This window comes from Brachyhypopomus gauderio, chromosome 2 (genome assembly GCF_052324685.1).
Source record: "Brachyhypopomus gauderio isolate BG-103 chromosome 2, BGAUD_0.2, whole genome shotgun sequence".
NCBI classification, from domain to species: domain Eukaryota; kingdom Metazoa; phylum Chordata; class Actinopteri; order Gymnotiformes; family Hypopomidae; genus Brachyhypopomus; species Brachyhypopomus gauderio.
Window position 1 is genome coordinate 16,961,063 of NC_135212.1, and position 11,347 is coordinate 16,972,409.

General features: G+C 44.7%; 2 protein-coding genes across 6 annotated transcripts in view; both read left to right on the forward strand.

Moving 5' to 3' along the window:
* LOC143490391 (uncharacterized) overlaps nt 1-5,015 on the forward strand; it is a 37,337-nt gene extending 32,322 nt beyond the window's left edge. For 4 of the 5 annotated variants that reach the window (XM_076989107.1, XM_076989122.1, XM_076989117.1 and 1 more), the window contains 8 exons: nt 105-262; nt 1,100-1,154; nt 1,250-1,396; nt 1,540-1,692; nt 2,063-2,184; nt 2,318-2,452; nt 2,767-2,881; nt 3,117-5,015. In XM_076989107.1, the coding sequence (XP_076845222.1) occupies nt 105-262; nt 1,100-1,154; nt 1,250-1,396; nt 1,540-1,692; nt 2,063-2,184; nt 2,318-2,452; nt 2,767-2,881; nt 3,117-3,275 (1,044 nt within the window). In that variant the 3' untranslated portion in view covers nt 3,276-5,015. The remainder of the gene's footprint in view (nt 1-104; nt 263-1,099; nt 1,155-1,249; nt 1,397-1,539; nt 1,693-2,062; nt 2,185-2,317; nt 2,453-2,766; nt 2,882-3,116) is intronic. The other variant, XM_076989121.1, reaches the window with a different exon arrangement.
* A 797-nt stretch (nt 5,016-5,812) lies between these two features.
* Nucleotides 5,813-10,296, forward strand: LOC143490435 (actin, alpha cardiac muscle 1-like). The gene is made up of 9 exons (XM_076989124.1): nt 5,813-5,964; nt 6,858-7,015; nt 7,563-7,691; nt 7,792-7,902; nt 8,187-8,271; nt 8,422-8,583; nt 9,063-9,254; nt 9,517-9,698; nt 9,847-10,296. The coding sequence occupies exons 2-9, from the start codon at nt 6,887-6,889 to the stop codon at nt 9,988-9,990; spliced, it is 1,134 nt and encodes a 377-aa protein (XP_076845239.1). The 5' UTR covers nt 5,813-5,964; nt 6,858-6,886; the 3' UTR covers nt 9,991-10,296.
* The last annotated feature ends 1,051 nt before the right edge of the window (nt 10,297-11,347 follow it).

Consider the following 11,347-nt stretch of genomic DNA (forward strand, 5'->3'; position numbering starts at 1 on the left):
AACCTCATTTCAAGTGTGATTTAAAGCATATAAATTGTATAGTGGAAATTGTGGTGGTGGTGGTGATGATTGTAAGTGCATCTACCTTTCTCCCAACTTTACAGTTTAAGGAAGTTGTGAACTTGAGATCTCAGAACACAGAACTGGTGGAGTTGAAGCATAAATGTGATGACCAACAGAGGGCGCTCCAGCAAGCACAAGTTTACCAGCTACAGTGTGAGAGAGAAATGGTTGGATTTCAGTCAGAACTGGCAGAGCTAAGGTAAGTCTTGTTCAGTAGAATTGATGTCATTAGAGATATCAGTTGTCAGCGCTTTCATCATATGTTTAATCTTTAGAGGTGCCAAATGTATGTTTATACTCTTCTCAACACCTTTCAAAAAAATCTAGTGCTTTTAGAAAGTGGCCACAAGTTCTGCTTCCCTGTGTGATGCGGGAAAAAGTCTATATGGGTGTTGTGTTTCTGGGAGTGATACTGCTCCTCTTGAATAGCTACGCAAATCTGGCAGTGCTGGTGACAGATGTGGCATGACAGATATGCCTGCAGTGACCCTCATAGACACGGTTGTGACCCTCATAGACAGGCTTGTGACCCTCATAGACACGGTTGTGACCCTCATAGACAGGCTTGTGACCCTCATAGACACGGTTGTCCTCTGACTGTTCTTTTCTCCATTTTGCTGCCTTCATACAGTTGTGGAGCCAGTGGTCAGCCGCACATTTGACTTTTTTTATTAGTGGTCCCTGTGGGGTTCTGAAAACCTGTGTGTGTGTATTTATTTCATTCTATTTTTTATTGTTAACACCCAATTGCATTCATTGTGTTGTGTGCATCCCAGAATTAAAAAAAAAGTGTTCCTCATAGCTTGAGACCATGTTTAGGTAGGCCCTGAGGACTGGGTTGAACAAGGAGGGAAGCGGCTTTAAGGCGGGACTGTGGCACAATGACGGGGGACGTTTTAAGCCATGTGTTTGGCTTGGTTTGCTGACAGCCCAGCTGCACTGTTGGAACATGCTAGCACCAGGAAAACGTTGTTGCATTGTTTCATGGAAGTAGCAAGAGTGTGTCAGATGTCAAAGAGACTGTCTGCCTCCTCAGGTCTGAGAAGAGTCAACTGCAGTCTGAGTGTCATGCCTTCAAACAGGCCACCAAGGTATGGCAACGTGGCACGTTTGACACTTCTACAGGTACAGAACTGCAATATCTAGAAGTCTTTAGAGTGTATTGATTGTGTGCGCATGTCTCTAGGAATCGGTAGCTCTTCTAGGCAAAGACGTTTCTTCAGAGCAACTGCTGCAGATGCAGGCGGAGAGAGTTCAACTGCAGACTCACATACAGCGCTGCCTAGTGGAAATCCAGCAGCGAGATCTGAGCCTCCAGCAGCTCAACACCAGGGTATTCCCTCGCCATACACCCACACACAGTATTGCTGTAGTACTGTTTAAATCCCATTCTTGACAACCGTGTTGCGTGTTCGCAAAACTATTGCTGTATAATGAGGTGACGTGTTTGCCGTGCGTTTGGTTTGTGCGTTGCAGCTGCAGCAGACGGTAGAGGAGAAGGCGGCGGTGTCTGCTCAGTTGAGGGCAGTGTCTCAGACTCTCCGGGACACGCAGCTGAGTCTCAACGACCTGCAGAACCGCTGCTACTGGCTAGAGAACCAGCACCACACCAGCCACGCTCCCACACAGGTAAACCCACTGGATTGTGCATGCGTCTTGCTACGCACTGGCTGTACTGTGACTCCCAGGTGGTGAGATCAGGTGTGGTAGTTGCATCCAATCACTGGTCTCAGAGTTTGATTGACAGCTAGGCTGCCAGGTGGCGAGGATGGCTAAAGTCGTCTCTCCTTGCTTAACTGGGTTAGGGTAAGTGCATAGAAGCAGGAATTTTAAAGCTCTCCACAAGAGCATTCATCCTACAGTGCTGTGCATACGATCAGCTATCAAAGATGGGGAGAAAACTGGATTAAAGAAAGTTTAGAATTGTTTAGAAATGACCTTACAGTGGATATGAATTGGCTATTGTTTGGCCTTGGTAGGAGTGTGATTGCTGTGTTAGCAGGACTCTGTGCATGTGGAGGTTGCACCTGGACATCAGGAGGTTGCACCTGGAGCTCCTCAGGAGAAGAGCAGTGCTGGCAGTGATCTGGATGGCCTGGAGATCAGAGAACTCAGGAACAGGTGGCCGTCATTCAAACAGTTAGTTCATGAGGAAAAACATTGATGCATTTTTTTGCACATCGCAATGTCCATAAATCTCAATTCTTTTGTTTATATGTGAATATTTTGTTTGCTTTCTGTTTCTTGGACGAAGACTGGCAGAGGCAGAGCTCCAACTTGACGCCGCCCAGCAGAATGTGTCTCTGCTCAATGATAGGCTAGAAGACGAGAGAGCTAGGAGAGAGGTGGCTGAAGAAGCGCTGGGATTGGCTAAGGAGAGGACTAAGAGGTATATAGCAGTCTCCATTAGTAAAAGGCCCAGCTGTGCAGGATTTAGTGTTCTTTCTGCTGACACACATTATCTAGTCTTTCTAGTCTTCAATGAGCTCCGTCTTTGGTTTTACAGCAGGTGTTACTAAGCCCTGCAATATGTTGACCCCACAAACAAGGAGATCGGCCAGTAGAATTCGAGTGGAATTCGAATTCCAGTGGAGTTTGCTAATCTTTTGTAAGCTTCATTAGTGGTGATGCTTTTGCCTCATAGGTACCTGTCCGTTTTAACTTGCTGTGGTGTGTGCCGCTTGGCCTCTCTCTCCCTCTCAGTATGGAGCCCAGTCCCTCCAGGTCTTCTCAGAGAGATTTTAGTATCCAGCTGGAGACTGATGAGGAGTGGGAAGCTCTGATTTTAGATCCCAACCAGCACTTGGTCATGCGCAAGGTAGGCATGAACTTACCCATCTCCTCATCCCACAGTGCTCCCCGCTCAGATCTTCAACCCTCAGAAAGACCTAGTTCTACCTGGACAGCACGAGTAGTGCTAGGCCTGAAGCTGTGAGAAACCTTCAGCTCGTCCACTTATAACTCACTTTATGCTCACAGAAGGTTCATTTCTCACCCTCTGTGACCTTGTGCAAGCCTTTTTCCACAGTTGTTCCTCTGTGTGTGTTCTGCAGATGAAAACGGGAGTTCACTCGTGCAGGCGCTGGTTGAGAGGGCGGAGCATGTACTGCTCCAAGCTGCTGACCTCCAGGGCCAAGACCCGCTACCTGTTCCTCACCTACCTGCTTTCTCTCCACATACTGGTGTTCATGTGTTTGAGTGGCACTCTCTAGAGAACTAATGACAACCAGCTCTCGCTCACCACACAGACCATAGCATGAAGTCTGTTCCATATCAGAATGGTCACTGGGTCATCAAAGTGAAGTGTGAACTGTTAATTTTATTTTGTGTAGCAATTACCATAGACTTGGTGCAACTTAAGTAATCAGCTTAAGTAATTGATGGTTACTGAATTCTGGATGAATGTTCCATCTGCATATAGCAGGTTGTGTGTGATGGAGGATGGACAGTGGTCTGATCAGGCCACCCACAGGAGACTTCAACAACAACAAACACCCAAGATTACAGTGTAATTCTCTGTAGTTTGGCATCCATCATCTCGTGGCTGTTTGTCAAAGGCTGAATGTGTCCAGAGGAGGTTTGCACGGTGTACACCCCTGTGTCTGTGTTTCACACTGGGTTGTTTGTGCTGCTACACACACACATGCTTATGTGAATACACACACAAATGTTCAGGTGTCCAGTGAATTTTACATGTCACATCAAGCGAGGAGTCTGTATCATTTTTGCTGCTTATGAGGTTATGCACTGAACTGTTTATTTATAGATTACATTTCCAAATAATTCAGGAGGGCTGTGTGTGTGTGTGTGTGTGTGTGTGTGTGTGTGTGTGTGTGTGTGTGTGTGTGTGTGTGTGTGTGTGTGTGTGTGTGTGTGTGTGTGTGTGTGTGTGTGTGTGTGTGTGTGTGTGTGTGTGTGTGTGTGTGTGTGTGTGTGTGAGACCAACCAAGAGAGACTGAGTGATAAAGATGGTTGGTTTTACTACAAATTAACATGGGAGAATTATGCCATATCATGCCATAGAAGTGGGATATTTAAATAAATATTTAATGCACTAGGTATATGAGATCTAAAATGTATTTTGATTTTGTGCCTGATATCTTTGCATTTCTATCATAGTTACTTCAATACTGTGCAATTTCCCTCATATGTAGACTGAGCTGTTATGAATGGTACTGCAGATTTAGCATAAACTTTTCTGACTCTTTGCATCTCCAGACACTACAAAATGAAGAATGCTGTGTATCATGCCTGACAGGTACTTTTTCCCAAAGAGGGACTACTGTGTAACTCCAAGGGTATTAGGGCACATCGTGTAAGAGTGTATGTGTGGTATGTTTCTGTAAGCTTAAAAATGGCGTATGCATGAGTGGTAGTCCTCCGGCCCTGCTCCAGGAAACCTGCATTGTTCCTGTTTTCTTTACTCCAACACGCCTAACTTGTTCAAACACAAGTTCTTAAGGACTTTGTGATGGCCGCGTGCAATGCAGACCCGCTCCAAACCCAAGGCTGGAAAAGCTCTGCTCCATGGTACACCATCAGTATGTACATATTCTTCAGAAGGTGTAAAATAATATCCAGTTCATAGCGGTTGTATGTACTATGATCTTCTCTGATTGTTTACATACTGAATTACTATTTAATGCTGTTGCACAGAGTGAACCTGCACCCTGGCTTCTGTGTTCCCCATCTGTAAATATGTTCTGATACAGAGATGAATGGAACTTTATGGACATAAAAGCGTGAATTAATATTGTCCTCTTTTATACATAGGATCTATTTTTGAGGACAGTCCTTACACTGGAGACAAACTGCGTTTGTCCTCAGTCAGTAGGACAGTAAGTGTGTGCAATACCTTGAAGTTGTTTTTGTTCCCAGTTTTTTGACTGGATGTGTGGTTACTATGTCAAAGCAAGAAAGTAATTTTAATAAAATTATTTGAAAACATGTCACCTTCCTGCATTTTCTTTCCCTGTAGTGCTCCTCAGCGGCATGGCTGTTTATAACACTCCTTTTACACTGTTCACTTTTACAATATATGTGATCAGGGCTGGTGTGGAGTGAGTGAGGGACTCTCACGTCCTCCCTGTCCGTCCTGCCGTGCACACGTGCTGACAGTGTCTCCATCTACTCCCACGTTTCTGTGTCATGACAGGCTCACTCTTGCCCTAGTTGGAGTCACGCTTACCACACATTTCCTTTGAAGGCAGTGCAGTTCACAGTTTCTTTTGTGGCAGAACGCCCCGCTGCCCTCCACCCCTCGCTGGGTGAGATTGACAGCATGAGCCCAGGGAGACGAGGCCATTCTTTTCCCATCCCAACTCCACTGGGCTTTGCTTATTTATAGCCACGTTAGCAAGCATGTGTGTGTGTGTGTGTGTGGTGGGGGTGGGGCAGTTCTCTTGCCTGCATTGCTCTGTGTTCACCTTGTCCTGGTAATTGGCTCTGCTGGTTTCTCCTGAACCACATCCCTCTGCGTCCTGCAAGGGACGCGACATCAGTTGAGTGGGAGTCCAAGGTTTGACCGCTGAGTCGGGCGGGTTCCTGAGGTCCTGATGTCATGCAGGGCCCAGTGTCCTGCCCCCAACTACCCCACTACCTTACCCCATCCCCTATCAAACGCATAATAAATTGCTGTCTAATATTAACCTCAGTCATTGTCTGCACAGACAAACCTGTTGTGTGGGAATGAATTCCAAACCTTCCCAACGCTTCCATAGCAAGGGGCAGAGAGACGGTGTGTCCAAAAAAGGCTTGGGGTATGAGGAGACATCTGTGGGAGGGATGGACACAGGGAGATGGCTTCAGTGAAGGTGCGGGTATATATGTGTGCTGGGCAGGTGACCAGCACGTCCACTCGCTAAAGGGCGCAGAAGCACGACTGCCTCTACTCCTCTCTGGGTGAGTCCTGCTGTATTCGCTGAGTTTAATTTTCCTGCCTTGAACAATTAAAGCTGTTGAAAGCCCTGCCTGTTCAATTAAGAGCATGAGTGATGTAACTTGTGTTGTTAGGCGAACTCATACTTAACTCAGAAATCAATTGTTTGGAATACCTTTTCGAAGCCCTAAGTGACTGGGTGACTCACTCTCTCTGCCTTGTTATAATCCACACGATCCAGAAAATTGCTCCATGGCTTTAGAATTAATCACAAATAATCTTCCAGAGTCCAGGCTATTAGCAGGAAGGCATTAGCAGCAAGACTCTGGCGTTACCACAGTGGAGGGGCCATAGAGATGTACGTCTCTGATATAAGCACTGTGCTAGATTTCTGGAGTTGGCCCTGTTGATATACTAACACTGAATAGTGAGACATTTAGCTGTAACTCAATGCGTTGGGTCTGACAGGCCGTGCCATTGTGTTGCTTACAGTCCATTCCTAAATGCTTTGGGAAACAGTAAAATGTTTTGACCAGACATGGTGATTCAGGTCATCTTCATGTTGCCTAATATTTTATATTTATGGTTTTAAGAAAGAATTCATGAGTAACTGCTGCATGTACAATATCTATGGATTATAACACCCCCTTATATAATTGTTTGTTTTTCCTTAATCCTTAATTTATCCTTTTATGTAATTTAAAATATTACATGTATAATGTTCTTTTTGTTATTTGTATGCTTTATTGAGACATACTTCATTCTTGTGGCTCTTTCAAAATAAAACTTGCCGTATATTATTGCTTATATTTTGTAGATTGTGGGGGAACAGTATATGGATATGTATGGGTTTCCTTTGCAAGTGTTCAGTTCCTCTGCACATGGCTTATTATTCCTGGGGCCGTGTGCTGCTCAGGTCTGCTCAGGTCAGCTGTGTAAGTGAAGATGTGTGATGAGGAAGAGACTACAGCTTTGGTATGTGATAACGGCTCGGGCCTGGTGAAGGCTGGCTTCGCCGGCGATGACGCCCCTCGAGCGGTCTTCCCCTCCATCGTTGGTAGACCCCGCCACCAGGTCTGTTCACTTATGATTCCACATCATCATGGAATTAGTTAAATGTGAGAATATGAGATTCTTAAAAATGTCATTAACATAGCTGGGCCCTGCTCAGAATGATCATATATTAAACTGATATTTTTCCTCATTTGCCAAATTACTTTTCAGACTGTGAATTTTCAGCCTTTTCTCACTGGCGTCTTTATGGGCAGCTGTAACACAAGCCCACAATAGAGCAGTGTGTAATATCTTCAGGCCATCTGGCATTAACTCCAAGTCCCAAAGTGTTCTTTGGGATGTGGGCTCAGACTGAGGTATGGTGTTTACAGACTGAGACCACACAGATGGGGGCCTGCTAAGGAGTCAAGAAGAATGGTTGTTGGAGACCTTGGCAAATATTGGTTGATATTACATAGAAAAAAATGTGTTTAGTACATGAGTTTAGATTTCTTTTAAAAAAATGTGGTGGTTGAAATATATAGCTAATACTGGAAAAATGCACACTGGTACTTTTTGGCCATTGACATGTGGAGTGACTGGGTGCATTGCTGTGCCTGTGTCTCAGGGTGTGATGGTGGGTATGGGTCAAAAGGACAGCTACGTAGGAGACGAGGCCCAGAGCAAGAGAGGCATCCTAACCCTGAAGTACCCCATTGAACACGGCATTATCACCAACTGGGACGACATGGAAAAGGTCCAGCAATGTGCAGATGAACACCGATGGCTCGTTTTGGGTTTTTTACACAGATTTTTAAATGTGATTCTTACTCGTGACTTGTGTCGTCCTTGCTTAGATCTGGCATCACACCTTCTACAATGAACTGCGCGTAGCCCCCGAGGAGCATCCGGTTCTCCTGACTGAGGCTCCTCTGAATCCCAAAGCCAACAGGGAGAAGATGACCCAGGTCAGCATGGACCCTCTTAAACAAACACATTTACCCTGAATATAAGTCTAAGCACACGCTCTTTCTAATTCTACTCCTCAATGCTGGTCTAGCTGTTTTAATAACTGGATTTTCAGTAAACAGCAGGCATTATCAACCTCAACAGTGAACAGAGGATTCAGGCTTCATCACTGAGTCCTCTGATTTCACTATACTGTGCTTTCACTGGTGTGATGCTGTTTTCATGCTGTGGTCATAACATCAGACCTATTGTGGCTTAGTATTGTCTTTTCAACTGTCTGCAGATCATGTTTGAGACCTTTAATGTCCCTGCTATGTACGTGGCAATCCAGGCAGTGCTGTCCCTGTATGCTTCTGGCCGAACCACTGGTGCGAAGAACACACCCACCCACCCAAAATCAACACAAACTCACTCACAGTCACACAGATTTTTCCAAACATAATAATGCACAAATGCCCAATTATGAGCTCACATTCTTTTCTTTGAGTGTTTATTCCTGTGTGCATGTATGTATGTAGGTATAGTGCTGGATGCTGGTGATGGTGTCACCCACAATGTGCCTGTATATGAGGGTTACGCTCTGCCCCATGCCATCATGAGGCTGGATCTGGCGGGCCGAGATCTGACCGACTACCTCATGAAGATCCTCACAGAGAGAGGCTACAGCTTCGTAACGACCGGTGAGGCAATTTTCACTCCCTCAATCACCACCACCCTCCCTGCCTCCCATGACTACAGAAACACGTGTGGCTTAGGGCTTTTGTTATGTAGTGGAATATGTTTCCATGTCCTGTGATTATTTTGGTAGTGTTTGTATCTCTGTGTGTGTAGTCCAGAAATAGTGGACATAGCATTCACCAGAATGGGAATAAGTTAGGAGAAGGTTGGTCAGGGCAGGTGGCTAAGAAATGTTAATCCCCTACCCAGCAGTGGGGTGGTGGGGCTGCATACGTGTGCTCATTGGCTTGGTATTAATAGCACAGCCTAGTGGAACCATGCAAGCACTGCATGTGCACATGCTACAGAGGAATGTGTAGAGACATGTGCTAGAGTGTCTGCCTGTGTTTGTGCTATTCTGAAAGTGTGTGCGCACATGACCTGGCTGAACACTAAGAGAACGATCCCACACGTGACCCACTGCTGTGTCTCTTTCTGTCAGCCGAGCGTGAGATTGTGAGAGACATTAAAGAGAAGCTTTGCTATGTGGCTCTGGATTTTGAGAATGAGATGGCCACCGCAGCCTCTTCCTCTTCACTGGAGAAGTCCTACGAGCTACCTGATGGCCAAGTCATCACTATTGGCAACGAGCGTTTCCGCTGCCCAGAGACCCTCTTCCAACCCTCCTTTATAGGTCAGAACATCGTCAACCACATATCAGTCACCCAGTAAACATGGAATAGTTCAGGGTTCAAACTGTCTTGAAGAATGACCATTATATTTAGTGACTTTGACTGATATCAACTAAAGATGTTGTTTCTGCCTTTTTATGTGCTTTTAAGATTTTTGCTTTTGAACTAAACATATTGCAACATTAATTGCAGCAACAAACTATAACTTGGATGCTTAAGTGCATTGATAGTCCTACCTGTCCACTCCTCTAAATCCCTTCTTAGGTATGGAGTCTGCAGGCATCCACGAGACCACATACAACGGCATCATGAAATGTGACATCGACATCCGTAAGGACCTATATGCCAACAACGTTCTCTCCGGAGGCACCACCATGTACCCAGGTATCGGCGACAGGATGCAGAAGGAGATCACAGCCTTGGCACCCAGCACCATGAAGATCAAGGTAACGGGCAGCTGTGTGGGCAGCCCGTCACAGGGCCAAATGGCCTTCACGTAGGGCTGTAGGACAGCTGCTGCAGTTCAGAATAGAAACAGTGTGTCAGTGTGGCCCTGGCTGTGTGGCTGCTTAAATTGCTCTTGTTTTTACCCAGATGATCGCCCCTCCTGAGCGTAAATACTCCGTCTGGATCGGAGGCTCCATCCTGGCCTCTCTCTCCACCTTCCAGCAGATGTGGATCAGCAAGGATGAGTATGAAGAGGCTGGACCCTCCATCGTCCACCGAAAGTGCTTCTAAACATACACACACACACACACACACACACACACACACACCACTTATGTTGCTCCTCAATCCCTTGTGAAGATCTTAAAATACACTCCTGACTCCGTTCTGTCAGATAGCCTCCATGATGTGCTTTGGTCCAAATCAGTGCAGCCTGTCCTGGTACTCTTGTAGTATGCCAATGATTTAATCTGTCCCCCAGATATGACTGGGATTCAGTTTGCACTGATAGGGCCCACAGTAAATTTGTTCATCACTTGCTCAGTTTTTATGGGTTTTGATTTCAAAAGCATATAAACGTTGGTACTTGTCCACAAACTGTGTACTAGTCTTTTTTGAAGCAAAGCAAACTGACTGTTAAATTAATTCCATGTACCACAATATTCCACTAGTGGTCAATATATCAGATTAGGCAGTTATAGCGGCATACATTCATGTCGTGTCTTGGTCGATAAATACGGAAATTCTTTTGGTGCTGAACAATCATCGTTCACGTATTCACGTCACGGGTCAAGAATGACTTAAGAAGCGCTATGTGTGGTCATATCAAATGTCACTGGTGGAAGAAATTATTGTATTTGGGGTATTGTATATTCTAATCAGTGGGGAACCGTCAGGGCCCTCTACGCCCTCTCAGAGGGCCTAAAATATTCTTAAAACATAAATATATAAATATATATATATATATATATATATATATATATATATATATATATATATATATATATATATATATATATATATATTTTTTTTTTTTTTTTATCTACTTACAGTTTGACAATCGACATCTAAACAATTACAAAAATATAAGCAAATCAATTATTAATGGTCATGGTTCGCTACTGATTCTAATAATCAAGATACAAAGACCCAGTTCAAAAACTCATTTCAGGGGGTAGCGTTAAGCCAGCACCTACTGAATTATATGAAACAATAAGAAACTTCAGGTTCACTTTGAAAGATACAGTAGAGAACTATAATGTAGGCCTACTATTCGTAACACCCAAGTGTTTGTGTAACCATCATTCACAATTTTTTTACCCTCCTCCCCTTTGACCAACGAACTCGCGCGTGCACGATAACTTTTGGACGTCATGTATCGCCGTGAAGTGATGTGCGTGTCTAAACATGAGTTAGAAACGCACTCATAGTACTGAAGGGTTGAGCAGGACCACTGATATTCGCTGCATGTCGGACAGACTTTTGGCAGGGTCTCTGTTTATGGTGCTAGAGAAAAAGTGAGGTTAACTGTCGGCTGCTACAGCATCCCAGATGCTGGTCTGGGCAGAAGTAGATATAAATGATTAAAAAATAAGTGAACTGAAGAATACGACACGACTGAAGAGAAAAGTTGTGCAAATGCTTTTTA